The sequence below is a fragment of the Eucyclogobius newberryi genome, unplaced genomic scaffold (genome assembly GCF_026437365.1).
Source record: "Eucyclogobius newberryi isolate DKJ021-1_F unplaced genomic scaffold, fEucNew1.0.hap1 SCAF_15, whole genome shotgun sequence".
In the NCBI taxonomy this organism is placed as follows: domain Eukaryota; kingdom Metazoa; phylum Chordata; class Actinopteri; order Gobiiformes; family Gobiidae; genus Eucyclogobius; species Eucyclogobius newberryi.
In genome coordinates, this window is record NW_027315779.1 from 34,701,149 (window position 1) to 34,715,891 (window position 14,743).

The window sequence follows — 14,743 nt, forward strand, 5'->3', positions numbered from 1 at the left end:
CGTCACGGAGATGAGACCAGACTGATCTACATAGATGTACTGAGAGATGAGAGCATCACTTCTATTTAAAGTTCTCCCACGATCATTTTGTTTGCTTCTCTATTTCAAGATAATAAAATGCATGTGTGCACCGCAGGTGATCAGCGTCCCAGATGGAGACTTCTTCTTTGACTTTGTGCGACACCTGACTGACTGGATCAAGAAGGCCCGCCATGTAAAAGACGGTGCGTATATACATTTCCAGAATAATACTTCTGTTATTGTAGACATGCTAATTCTTCTGTCATTGCAGGAGCTCAGGCGCCGGCGCTAACCTACCAAGTGTTCTTTATGAAGAAGCTCTGGACCAACACCGCTCCAGGGAAGGACGCCATGGCTGACTCCATCTTCCACTACTACCAGGTCCTGCCAGGTTTCACACAGCTGTAGAACTCTTCCTCCCCAACACTCAGTAAATGATTAAACAATGTACATAACATTTCTAGTGTAGAGGGCAGGGCCGGCCCAAGCCTTCAGGGGGCCCTAAGCGGAAAAAAAATTGGGGGGCCCTCACCACGTCATCAGAATCAGTTTTATTGCCATTGTCAGTAAACAATTCACATATGGGAACTTTCTTCAACGCAAACAAAGCGCACCTAAACTCCAGGGCATCCGTTTGTCAGTTAGTTTATTCTCAGCACCTCACAAGCTCAAATATTGATAACTTAAATCCCACAATGCAACTTGGTATTCCGCTGACATCACCTCTACTCCTTGTACAAATAACACACGTCCCAGATACGTTTTTGGGTGTATTTGTGGGCGTTAAGGGTCGACAGCCACATTAGCACATTAGCAGTTTAAATTAAAGAACAGGGGGGTCTGGGGGCCCTCCCCCAGAGATTTTCAGACCTTTTTTGGGTCTTCTGCTGCATTTTAATGTGGTCCAGCCGCTAAAGTAAGAGTAAAATGTCGAGGTTGTAATGCTATAAAATGATGATGTGATGAAACTGTGCCAGGAGAAAATGACTAAAGCCAGTTATTAATACATTAGTGTACTTAATTACTCAATACAATATTGGCTATGAAAAATAATTATGATCAAATTGATTAATTTTAACTGAAAATGTAAAATTAATAGTTATCCTTACAAATGTATCTTTTACTGCTCCCAACTGTTCCTTCTTGCTAAAGTGACAAAACAAGTTATATTCAATTAAACAAATGGCATAAGCATTGCTTGATTAACAATTGACACTGATAAAACAAACATGTTATTCCCAGAGAATGAACAGAACGAGAAGTGAAGGTCCAAACCTAGCTATAGTGAAGAGACTGTGTTTCTGCAACTTTGCCACTTTTATAGAAAAATATATAGTATTATTCTATAACAGACGCAATCATAATATGTCTGGTTATTTTTCACTATCAATTTATTATAATTTATAACAAATAGTCTAATGATGCTTTTTAAATAAATTGAAATGTTCTATTGCTCTATTAAAAGTGGATTACTATATAAATGTTTGTTCTGATCAGAACATCACACACTGGACTCCTGCATGAAACAATGCTGCGATGTGATTGGCTGATGCATAAACCTTTACGTTCCTCTCATTGCACGTTAAGAAGTCAAAGTCAAACAGACATCACGAGTCACGATTGATCTCACACATGGTGATGTGAGAGCGGGGACGCAAACTCAAACCCGCTCATCTCTAACTGAGGCTGCACAGGGGCCCGGGACAGGGGCCCGGGACAGGGGCCCGGGACAGGGGCCCGGGACAGGGGCCGCACACTGTTCACTCCAAAGTCTCACATCAGAGGTTCTGGACGAGACGGCGCTCGTCCGGACCGGATCTCCGCCTCTTAGTGACCCGGGCCATAGAGGCCCCTCACCGGCCTCACCTGCAGCTGACACTACGGGGCTGGTGTCAATGTGAAGCTCATTATCTTTCATTCAGACACATATTGTGCGCGGGGCAGAGCTCTCGTCGCCTCCAGCCTGAGCGAACGTGACAGACTCGTGTTGTTTCAAACAGCAGCATTAACCGTCTCTTTGTAAGAGAAGTTCAAAACCTGGAGAGTGTTGTTGAGTTTGCAGTTTCTTTACATCATCAAGAAGTTTCTTCTTTCGTTTTTTGGCACCAGGAGATATATTCCTCTGGACATGAGGACCACGTTGTGTTGTGTTTATGTTTTGCTCTTCTCCTCGCGCACAATGAAGTTGCCCAATCAGCGCAGGTTTGGTGTCTTGGTTGCCAGATTGTCATTACAAATAAATGCGGTTTGTGTGTTATATGTTACAGCTGTGTGCGCTGCAGCGCCAGCAGCGCTACTACACTAGTGGCGCACGCTGCGCTTGCACTTCGCATAAGACGGGTTGCCAGATTGGGGGCCCTATTAACGCCTCGGGGCCCTATGCGGCTGCTTTGTTCGCTTATAGGCTGGGCCGGCCCTGGTAGAGGGGCCTTTACTCGATGGAGTTGTTATTGCTTTGCCTGAATGTTCCACAAGAAGACTTTAAGAAGAGTTGATCCTGAAAGATGGCTCAGTAGCACTTCCTCATGGTCCAATGGAAGTTCTGACGGAAACAAATAGTAATGATGGATGAAACTTGGCATAAAACATGTCAGGACATGTAAAAAATTATATTATTACCCTGTCCTAAACCTCACCTGGCCAGATCGATTCTCCAAATATCGCAATAATGAATCTGGTCGAGCTCGTGCTGCTCGGTTTGAGCCAATGTTGGATGAACCTAAACATAAGATAAGATAAGATAAGATATTCCTTTATTGTCCCACATGGGGAAATTTCATTGGTGCAACGCAGGAAGATACAGAAGAACATGGCGACACTGACAGACGTACTTACCCTATTTTAGCAGATTTACGGACTGTTTTGTCTTTTAAAAATATGCACATTGAAACGCTTTGTGTCTACGAGAATGGGGGAGGAGTCAGCGGCTCAGATTCAGATCAGATTTAAACATTGGTCATGACGTACTCCTTTTCCCGACTGAGAGTCTGTCCAGAGTGGAACAGAACTCAATTCAGAGTGATACATCAATCTGGCGTGAACCAGGCGACCCTTAACCAGGGGGTGTCCAAACTGTTTTCATCAGAATCAGAAAAGGTTTATTGTCATTGTCAATGAACAGAATTCACAAACATTGGAACTTGTCTTGGTGATTTGGAGCAACATAAAACAATGATAAAACGACCTGCCATATAAAGTCTGCGATGTACACAACAAATGTACAGTTGAATGGACAGATGTGGTGCAGAAAGTGGACAATGCAGTGAGGGAACTTTGTAACCAGTTTGCAACTTTTAACATAGCAACTGATTATTTTTAGAGTGAAGATAAAGCAACATTTTATGGACAAATTTGTCACCCAAAGAATGTACGATCAGATCATTACATCATCACAATTATATTTTTTGTCACACTCAAAGACAAGAAGAGCAAAGTAAGTGACATTTCTTGTGTGTTGTCAGGAGCTGCCGAAGTATCTCCGTGGTTACCACAAGTGCAGCCGCGAGGACGTGTTGCATCTGGCGGCGCTCGTCTACAGAGTCAAGCACCAAGAGGACAAGAGCCACTTCAACAACCTGTCCAAAGTCCTGAAGGAGCTGGTGCCACAAGACATGGTCCGACTGCTGTCCCCGGACGACTGGAAGAGGGTCAGCACACCCTCAGACCAGTACAGTCAGAAATGACCACAACCACTGACACTGTCCCCGGGGACATCTGAGCAGATGGACTCTGACTATGTCCCATTGTCATGAACAAGGTTCATGTCCCATTGTCATGAACAAGGTTTATGTCCCATTGTCATGGACAAGGTTTATGTCCCATTGTCATGGACAAGGTTTATGTCCCATTGTCATGGACAAGGTTCATGTCCCATTGTCATGGACAAGGTTTATGTCCCATTGTCATGGACAAGGTTTATGTCCCATTGTCATGAACAAGGTTTATGTCCCATTGTCATGGACAAGGTTTATGTCCCATTGTCATGGACAAGGTTTATGTCCCATTGTCATGGACAAGGTTCATGTCCCATTGTCATGGACAAGGTTTATGTCCCATTGTCATGGACAAGGTTTATGTCCCATTGTCATGGACAAGGTTTAGTCAGAGACAATCACCATGTGTTTGTGGTCAAAAGTGTTCAAACAGATAAGATGAGATATTCCTTTATTGTCCACACATGGGACATGTTGTCCACACATGGACATGTTGTCCACACATGGACATGTTGTCCACACATGGGACATGTTGTCCACACATGGGACATGTGGTTGTTGCACTGCAGTAGATCCAGAGGAAAAGGACAGATTATTAACACTCTTTATAAAACTCTTATGAACAAAACCAAAAACTCTTATTAACAAAACTCATCTCTTATCTTAATAGGGAATGGAGGGGGAAAAATATATATTAATTAAAAAGACAAATATAAAAATGAAATAAAATAATAATAAAATAAAGTAAATTATAATAAAATAAAGTAAAGTAAAAATAGCTGGCATAAGACTAAATAATATTAATAATGGTAAATTAAACACTCTTATTTACATTAGTTATATGCACCTGAATATGGCCTTAATTGCACATGATTGTGACAGTATTGCACATGATTAAAGGCGGTATGGACAATTTTTCGGCGATTTGAGAACGCAGGCAGAAGTGCACATGCCACTCCCCCGTGCTCATGCCACTCCCCCGTGCTCATGCCACTCCCCCGTGCACATGCCACTCCCCCGTGCACATGCCACTCCCCCGTGCTCATGCCACTCCCCCGTGCTCATGCCACTCCCCCGTGCACATGCCACTCCCCCGTGCACATGCCACTCCCCCGTGCTCATGCCACTCCCCCGTGCTCATGCCACTCCCCCGTGCTCATGCCACTCCCCCGTGCGCATGCCACTCCCCCGTGTGGACTGATACAACACACACGTGTGTTTGTTTATTAGCGCGATGGATCACATCACATCTCTCGTCTCCTGTAGATTTCTGTCCACTTCTGCTTCAGCTCCAACTGTCTTTCTCCGTCTTCATTTTGCCCCGTACACTGAGGGAACTATATTATGATAGATCCATGCACTTAGGCACGCTTAAACGCGGGGACGAGCCTGACGCGGCTGCAGGTGAACGACAGGTGCGTTTTATGATTGACACGTGGCAGGACAAATCGGCCACGAGGAAATAAGACTCAGATTTGTGCCAAAAAATTGGTCCATTCAACCTTTAACCAGGATTTCACCGGCACAAATGACATGAACATTCACAAGCCAAAGGGGTCCAGGGAGCGGCAGGTCCAGGGAGCGGCAGGTCCAGGGAGCGGCAGGTCCAGGGAGCGGCAGGTGCATCTTGGTCCATAAACCAGCTTTTATGACTTAAACTAAAATGACTTGGACTTAACTGGACACGTCTTCGTTGATCTCAGACCGGATCACTCGCTTTGGCACCGTTCTTTTTATTTTCTTTATTTTCAGGCTGAAGCATGAGGAGGGCCCTACAGACCTACAGACCTACAGGCCTACAGGCCTACAGACCTACAGAACTACAGGCCTACAGACCTACAGAACTACAGACCTACAGAACTACAGGCCTACAGACCTACAGAACTACAGGCCTACAGACCTACAGACCTACAGAACTACAGACCTACAGAACTACAGGCCTACAGAACTACAGGTCTACAGACCTACATAACTACAGACCTACAGAACTACATACCTACAGACCTACAGAACTACCGGCCTACAAAACTACAGACCTACAGGCCTACAGACCTACAGAACTACAGGCCTGTAGGCCTGTGCTGTGTAGCTCTGTAGGTCACAGTAGAGCTTCTCAAACTGTTTCTGGTGATAAAGAATGTCCTGCCCTGCAACAGCCTCCAAAAATATGAATGTTTGATGAAATAAAAGAACAAAAGATGGATTTGCGCATTAACCTTTAAAGTGTCACAAACTGTGACACTTTCTCTGGTTTGTGAATGAAGCTGAAGACATGACACATGAGCCTGAGTGCTCTCCTGGCTCCGGCTCCGGCTCCGGCTCCGGCTCCGGCTCCGGCTCCGGCTCCGGCTCCGGCTCTTGCGTTAAGCAGCGTTCACACCGTTACGTCCAACGCGTCCAGTTTACGTTCAAAGTCTATGTGGACTTGGACTTGGGCATCCAGCATGTTTGCGACGTGAATCCTGTGTTTTCGGCGTTGAATGCGGCGCGTTGTGAAGCGATCGACGCAGAAAAGTTGAACAAAGCTCCACATTTTTGCGGTAGATGCAGCAGCCAATCAGTGACGTGCTACTCACGACCCTGAAGTCGACCCAAAACTGACCCCGTAACAATAAGAAAAACAAATACTCACGACTCCTGGAGAAAATAATGATATTGACTCAACTCTGCTCAGCTCTGAAGTATCTGTGGGTCCCAGACGGGCCCCGGGGCCCATCGCCTCCAACAAAGCCACTTTCTCCACAACTTCTCCACTGTGCATGTGACAGAGGACAGAGGATAGACAGAGGAGGGACAGAGGAGGGACAGAGGAGGGACAGAGGGGGGACAGAGGAGAGACAGAGGAGAGACAGAGGAGGGACAGAGGAGGGACAGAGGGGTGACAGAGGAGAGACAGAGGAGAGACAGAGGAGGGACAGAGGAGGGACAGAGGAGGGACAGAGGGGGGGACAGAGGAGGGAGAGGGGAGGGAAAGAGGGGGGACAGAGGGGAGAGAGAGGAGGGACAGAGGAGGGACAGAGGGGGGACAGAGGAGGGACAGAGGGGGGACAGAGGAGAGACAGAGGAGGGACAGAGGAGGGACAGAGGAGGGACAGAGGGGGGACAGAGGAGAGACAGAGGAGGGACAGAGGAGGGACAGAGGAGGGACAGAGGGGGGGACAGAGGAGGGAGAGAGGAGGGAAAGAGGGGGGACAGAGGGGAGAGAGAGGAGAGACAGAGGAGGGACAGAGGAGGGACAGAGGAGGGACAGAGGGGGGACAGAGGAGAGACAGAGGAGAGACAGAGGAGGGACAGAGGAGGGACAGAGGGGTGACAGAGGAGAGACAGAGGAGAGACAGAGGAGGGACAGAGGAGGGACAGAGGGGGGGACAGAGGAGGGAGAGAGGAGGGACAGAGGGGAGAGAGAGGAGGGACAGAGGAGAGACAGAGGGGGGACAGAGGAGAGACAGAGGAGGGACAGAGGAGGGAGAGAGGAGGGACAGAGGAGGGAGAGAGGGGGGACAGAGGAGAGACAGAGGGGAGACAGAGGGGGGACAGAGGAGGGAGAGAGGAGGGACAGAGGGGAGACAGAGGGGAGACAGAGGAGGGACAGAGGAGGGACAGAGGGGAGACAGAGGAGGGACAGAAGGGGAGACAGAGGGGGGACAGAGGAGGGACAGAGGAGAGACAGAGGAGAGATAGAGGGGGGGCAGAGGAGGGACAGAGGGGGAGAGAGGAGGGACAGAGGGGAGACAGAGGGGAGACAGAGGAGGGACAGAGGAGGGACAGAGGGGGAGAGAGGAGGGACAGAGGGGAGACAGAGGAGAGATAGAGGGGGGACAGAGGAGGGACAGAGGAGAGATAGAGGAGAGACAGAGGAGGGACAGAAGGGGGACAGAGGGGAGACAGAGGGGAGACAGAGGGGAGACAGAGGAGGGACAGAGAGGAGACAGAGGGGAGACAGAGGAGAGATAGAGGGGGGACAGAGGGGAGACAGAGGGGGGACAGAGGGGAGACAGAAGGGGGACGGAGGGGAGACGGAGGGGGGACAGAGGGGAGACAGAGGGGGGACGGAGGGGAGACGGAGGGGGGACAGAGGGGAGACAGAAGGGGGACAGAGGGGAGACAGAGGGGAAACAGAGGAGAGATAGAGGGGGGACAGAGGGGAGACGGAGGGGGGACAGAGGGGAGACAGAAGGGGGACAGAGGGGAGACGGAGGGGGGACAGAGGAGGGACAGAGGAGAGACAGAGGAGAGATAGAGGAGAGATAGAGGAGAGACAGAGGGGGGACAGAGGAGGGACAGAGGGGAGACAGAGGGGGGACGGAGGGGAGACGGAGGGGGGACAGAGGGGAGACAGAAGGGGGACAGAGGGGAGATGGAGGGGAGACAGAGGGGAGACAGAGGAGAGACAGAGGGGAGACAGAGGAGAGACAGAGGGGGGACAGAGGAGAGACAGAGGGGAGACAGAGGAGGGACAGAGGAGAGACAGAGGGGGGACAGAGGAGAGACAGAGGAGAGACAGAGGGGAGACAGAGGAGGGACAGAGGAGAGACAGAGGAGAGACAGAGGAGAGACAGAGGAGAGAGAGATCTTCAACTGAATGTTTTTCTGCAGAGGAAAACTCCTGGACAGATGAAGTGGAGAGTCTGAATCTGGCTCTCGACCTTGTACCACAGGTCATTCCCCAGTCTGCACTGTCCAGTCAGAGCCTACGAGCAAGAAATAAAACAAAGAGTATTCTCTGGGGACGATCCCCAGAATAATTCCGGGCCTTAAACTTGCAACATAAAGTAGGAATTTATTGATGGGGCCTCGGAAAAGTGAAATGTCCAGTGACCGCCACGTTAAAGTTCATAAAGGAGCTGCATTCTTGTGTTGTAACATAAGTATGTAACTCTTCAGTGTGTGTGTCCTTGTTGCAGAGCATCATGTCTTAACTCTTCAGTGTGTGTGTCCTTGTTGCAGAGCATCATGTCTTAACTCTTCAGTGTGTGTGTCCTTGTTGCAGAGCATCATGTCTTAACTCTTCAGTGTGTGTGTCCTTGTTGCAGAGCATCATGTCTTAACTCTTCAGTGTGTGTGTCCTTGTTGCAGAGCATCATGTCTTAACTCTTCAGTGTGTGTGTCCTTGTTGCAGAGCATCATGTCTTAACTCTTCAGTGTGTGTGTCCTTGTTGCAGAGCATCATGTCTTAACTCTTCAGTGTGTGTGTCCTTGTTGCAGAGCATCATGTCTCTGCACATCAAACACTCGGGGAAGACTCCAGAGGAGGCCAAACTCTCCTTCCTCAAAATCATCTACAAGTGGCCGACCTTTGGCTCCGCCTTCTTTGAAGTCAAGGTCTTTTCACATTCTTTGCTCTCATGAGCTTTCATTTGGAAATGTTCATCTAGTTTGATAAATCTGTGCCTATTAAAGCAATCAATAAATCAATAATCAATAAATAAACTGCCCAATCTGTATCCATAGATTGATATGGGACATTGTGAATTAAAACTAGAGACTTAAAGATATGATATGACATACGCACATGAAACATATCTCCATTTTGACGGATTTGTTAATATCAAATTCTAAGCCTGATTTATGACGGACATTTTTTCAAACTTTCTTTTCTTACATTTAAGGAAGTAAATGTCAGAAAATGTTTCAAACTGATATTTCACAAACAGAAAACATCTTTATTATCTATATTATTATCCATTTTACTATCTTTATTTAATTATTATTCGGAATTGGGTCCATAAAGATGATCTGTGTTTGGACTTATTAATTCTTTCATGTTTCAGTTTTTAAAACATTACAAAAACTATTAGTTTTTTATCATTACCACGATCTTTTTCCGTGTTGTAGCAAACAACGGACCCAAACTACCCTGAGACGCTGCTGATCGCCATCAACAAACATGGAGTCAGCCTCATCGACCCCAAAACCAAGGTCAGGTCCACACCTTCCGCTCAGATACGTGTTAATAGTATGTTATTTCAGCACATAGTACATACTTGTACGTGTTTAATTCAATATTACCCAATATTTATTTATCTTTAATCAATTTCTTCTTTTGAATAACCATTCTGCTACTTATTTAACATTTACCAACACTTTCCTATCAATAAACTTCCAATTAGTTTGGTGTTGAGATATTTTTGTACGTGATTCAAAATACATGTCATTTGAGGACTCTAAAAACATACTTTGTTCAAAGTCGGTTAAATTGGTCAATTTCCAGATTGAGTCTGAATGTGATTTTGTTCCATTTTCCGCATGTCCATTATAAAGACCGTCGTAAAGACTGATTCCTTCCCTGCCGTCAAAAGCATGCTCCAAATATATCCATTGGTTGTGTCCATGGGCTCTAAGGCCCAAATGTATAGTTCTGAGATCAAAGGGAATGGCAAAGTCACAAATATTCTGCAGGTCATTGTTGATTTCAGTCCAAGATTTCTGAGCAACAGGACAGTCCCAAAACACATGGAAATGGCTTCATTTCCATAGTCCATCCATAGTTTCTCCAACAGTTGGTTTGACATGGTGTCACAAAAAACTTGTCACGCTTTTCCAACAGAATTCCCTCCACTTGGATATATACATATTTTCCCATTCATCATCAGCCAAAACAAAACCACACTCTCTTTCCCACATCCATCCATTCATTTTCTGCCGCTTTATCCGGGGCCGGGTCACGGGGGCAGCAGTCTAAGCAGGGACTCTCAGACTTCCCACTCCCCAGACACCTCTTCCAACTCCTCCGGGAGGATCCCGAGGCGTTCCCAGGCCAGCTGAGAGACATAGTCTCTCCAGTGTGTCCTGGGTCTTCCCTTGGCCATCTTCCCGGTGGGACATGCCCAAAACACCTCCCCAGGGAGGCGCCCAGGAGGCTCCGGAACAGATGCCCGAGCCAATTCAGCTGGAGGAGAAGAGGCTCTACTCTGAGCTCCCCCCGTGTGACTGAGCTCCTCACCTTATCTCTAAGGGAGCGCCCAGTCACCCGGCGGAGGAAACAAATTTTGACCGCTTGTATCTGCAATCTTGTCCTTTCAGTCATCACCCAAAGCTCATGACCATAGGTGAGGTCAGAACGTAGATTGACCAGTAAATTGAGAGCTTTGTCAACTCCTTTTTTACCACAACAGTCCGATGCAGCCACTGCACTGATCCGCCTGTCAATCTCCTGTTCCATCCTCCCCTCACTCGTGAACAAGACCCCGAGATCCCCCACCCACCTGGAGAGGGCAAGACACCTTTTTCCAGTCGAGAACCATGACCTCTGATTTGGAGCTGATTCTCATCCCAGACGCTTCACACTCGGCTCAAACCGTCCCAGTGCAGCTGCAGGTCCGGCTTTGATGGAGCCATCAGGACAACATCGTCTGCAAACAGCAGAGATGAGATCCTGTGGTCCCCAAACCGGACACTCTCCGACCCCTGACCACACCCTCCGACCCCTGACCACACATTCCGACCCCTGACCACACCCTCCGGCCCCTGACCACACCCTCCGACCCCTGACCACACCCTCCGACCCCTGACCACACCCTCCGACCCCTGACCACACCCTCTGGCCCCTGACTGCGCCTAGAAATTCTGTCCATAAAAACAATAAACAGAACCGGTGACAAAGGGCAGCCCTGAGGAGTCCAACATGCACTGGGAACAGGTCTGACTTACTGCCGGCAATGCAAACACAGCTCCTGCTCCGGTCATACAGGGACCGGACAGCCCTGAATAAAGGGGGGTTTCGACTATTTGTCGGATTCTTCTCCAGTACCTTGGAATATACCTTATGGAGGCTGAGGAGTGTGATCCCTCTGTAGTTGGAACACACCCTCTGGTCCCCCTTCTTAAACAGAGGGACCACCACCCCGGTCTGCCAGTCCAGAGACACTGTCCCCGACCACCATGCCATGTTGCAGAGACTTGTCAGCCAAGACAGCCAGGAGTTTTGGTTCTGATGGTTAAGGGCTTTTCACGGGTTTAAGAGCTTTAAACTCTCTGGTCAAACACAACATACAAATGCAGGAACTACAAAAACAGGAAATGAATGAATGGATGGACGGAAATGAATGGATGACATGGAAAACAAAAGGGGTTCATGCTAAAAACAACCAAACCGAAAACCTGATCATGGAAATGATCAAAACGTAGGGCAAAGACCATTCCCAATGAAGGATCCAATGCCATATCATGCTGCATTCCACTTTTAATTTCATGTATCATAATGGCCACATGGTTTGAGGTGATCTCTCCTTCCTTGGAGCTTGGAAACCCCATTTCAGAGATAATGCTGCCTGTCCCATGTGATGGAGATTTACAGTAGTCCTTGTCTGTAAAGCTGTAGTGTAGAAGGAGACAAGGAAGTCTGAACGGTTCCGTCCCCTCTTTTTTAGGTATATTCGCTACAACTAGCAATCAACCTGCCTAATTGCCAAACACTAAACATATGTGAACTGCCATTCGAACTTCTCATGTGGAAACTGCTCTTATATGGCTGTGTAAAACCAAATATATGTTGTAGCTTTCCAGAGGTCCATCTTCACATTCATGTGCCCCTACAGGACGTCCTGACCACTCACCTCTTCACTAAGATCTCAAACTGGAGCAGTGGGAACACCTACTTCCACATCACCATTGGCAACCTACTGCGGGGGAGTAAGCTGCTCTGTGAGACCTCACTGGTGAGACCCGCATGCACATCACACTATACATGTGTTTCAGTCACGTGACTTGTGACCTGTTGACCCCCTGAAAATTATGGTGAACATTTTTTTTTTTAATCCAAAATTTACGATTGGTGCAAAAAGGTTTTTTTGGTGTCTAAAATAATTAATGAGGCAAAATGACTCGCTAGCACTACCTAAAATTTCTAAATATATTACAGTTATGAAATTGGTACAAATGTACCTCATGTCAGGACAAGTAAACAATGATATTATGAGCCCACATTGATGGAGTCCAAAACGTGTTTTCCTCTTAATTGTAAAAAGCAGTTAATCCAGGCTACATTTCTGTCAGTTCTGGATTTTGGTGATATTGTATATTTTCATTTTACAGAAACAGCGTTAAAACCTCTGAACTCGGTTTATCATTTGGCATTAAGGTGCATTACAGGAGAAGGATACAGAACTCCTACATAAGTTAGAATTATAATTAGAAGAGGGTGGGAGGGAGGGGCACGAAGTCACGAACGCTGATGTGTATGACCTGGATGCCGAATTAGTTTAGCTGCAGGAAGGGGTGTAAAAGAGGTGTTCAGGACCTGCTCCTGAACTTAAGATAACAAACTTCTTCATCTTCATATCTTGCCATTCTAAACAAAAAAGCCAATGACGTCATACCTCTAGCTGCAAGCATGTTACCGTGGCAAGTTGACAAACACTACCACAGACTTACATGCGTTCTGGTTTACAGGCATCTTGAATGGAATGAAAATATTTTGTCATTAACAGTTTAAATTTGGCACACTTATTCTCCACATCACTCTGAACATAAAAGCCAGTGGGGACATAACTGTATCTCAGATGGCACAATGCGACAAAATTATGTGACTCTAGCTTGAGTTTTTCATAGCGGGAAAAAATGGACAAAAAAAATAGTTTCCGTTATTAGGCCTGAGCCGAAGGACGAGAATTGTCCCGGCGAGGTACTTATTAAAATTGTATCCAGGGGCGGATATGCTAGTGAGCTAGCTGCAAGCATTTTACCGTGGCAACCTACCATCCACTGCCATAGACTTGGATGCGTTTTGGTTTACAGGCGTTTTGAATGGGATTAAAAAAATGTATCATGAACAGTTAAAATTTGGCACACTTATTCCCCACATCACTCTGAACATAAAAGCCAAACGGGACACAACTCTATCTCGGGCCGTGCAGTCGTGAAAAAGTTGAATGAAGTAGTATAAAGTTGGTACTGTTTGTAAGGGAGGGGTGTCTCTGAGCAAGACACATGCTCACTTCATCTGAGTGACTATGATTTGCTTTTACAAAGCTTGTGATTGTTGGCACCAAATAGGAGCCACACCTTAGTCAGTCAGCCCCAAAGAGGCTTACCACAACCGGAATGTAACTAAATTAAAGCCACTCAAAATCTGAGTGGCTTGTTAACAGCAATACTGAGCCAGTTTCATATTTAGAATGAATTTAAGTTGTAGTAATGTGTGTCTAACTGCGCTGACCCTTCCTCTCCTTCACAGGGCTACAAAATGGACGACCTCTTGACGTCGTACATCAGCCAGATGTTGACCACCATGACCAAACAAAGAACGGCCCGTGGCAACACCAAATGACCACATCATCTTGCCCCCCCATAAGCACCCACATGTTTTGTGTGTAGGTACCAACATGTACAGGCATGTAGGTACCCACATGAATGGACTAGTGCTGATACCCACATGTGCTGATACCCACATGGACCCAGTGTGCTGGTACCAACGCGTATGGGAGTGTACGGTGGTACAGGTACCTACATGTACTGGCATGTAGGTACCCACTTGTACCGGTGTGTGCGCTGGTACCCACATAAATGGTCACATTGATGTAGCGCTTATCCACCATCAAGGCACTCAAAGCGCTTTACATCAAGGAACCACTCACCCATTCACACACTAGTGCACACAGAAACTTTGGTGAGACGAGTTGAGTTTCTTGCCCAAGGACACAACGCCAGCATTCACCTGAGGCAGCTGCAATCACACCACCAACCTGTGAGAGTGGGATTTGAACCGCTGACCTTTGGATCAGAGCTTCTGCCCGCTACGACACAGTGTTTGCTGGTACCCACTTGTATGGGCGTGTGCTGGTTTCATCCCTGTCTGTCTTTCGAAGCACCTCTTGCCTTTAACTTGTCCAGAGAGCTTGACTGTACAGCTTTCATAGCACCAATGTTGTCATAGTGATAATGTTTCCCTTTTATTTGTTGATACATTAATGATAAACTGAAATTTCCATAGTTTTTTGTGCTACCTTAGTGTATAAATGATTTTCAATATGAAACCTCTTGTAAGATTTAGATTTGTTATTATGTAGATT

At 46.8% G+C, this 14,743-nt stretch overlaps 1 protein-coding gene across 1 annotated transcript in view; it reads left to right on the forward strand.

The window, feature by feature from the left end:
- The window catches only part of LOC140361268 (unconventional myosin-VIIa-like), a 247,547-nt gene extending 233,107 nt beyond the window's left edge, over positions 1-14,440 (forward strand). Inside the window, exons 42-48 of the mRNA XM_072447021.1 lie at positions 137-224; positions 293-402; positions 3,483-3,668; positions 8,940-9,056; positions 9,570-9,653; positions 12,272-12,391; positions 13,909-14,440. Coding sequence (XP_072303122.1) covers positions 137-224; positions 293-402; positions 3,483-3,668; positions 8,940-9,056; positions 9,570-9,653; positions 12,272-12,391; positions 13,909-14,001 — 798 coding nt within the window. The 3' untranslated portion in view covers positions 14,002-14,440. The remainder of the gene's footprint in view (positions 1-136; positions 225-292; positions 403-3,482; positions 3,669-8,939; positions 9,057-9,569; positions 9,654-12,271; positions 12,392-13,908) is intronic.
- Positions 14,441-14,743: the final 303 nt, after the last annotated feature.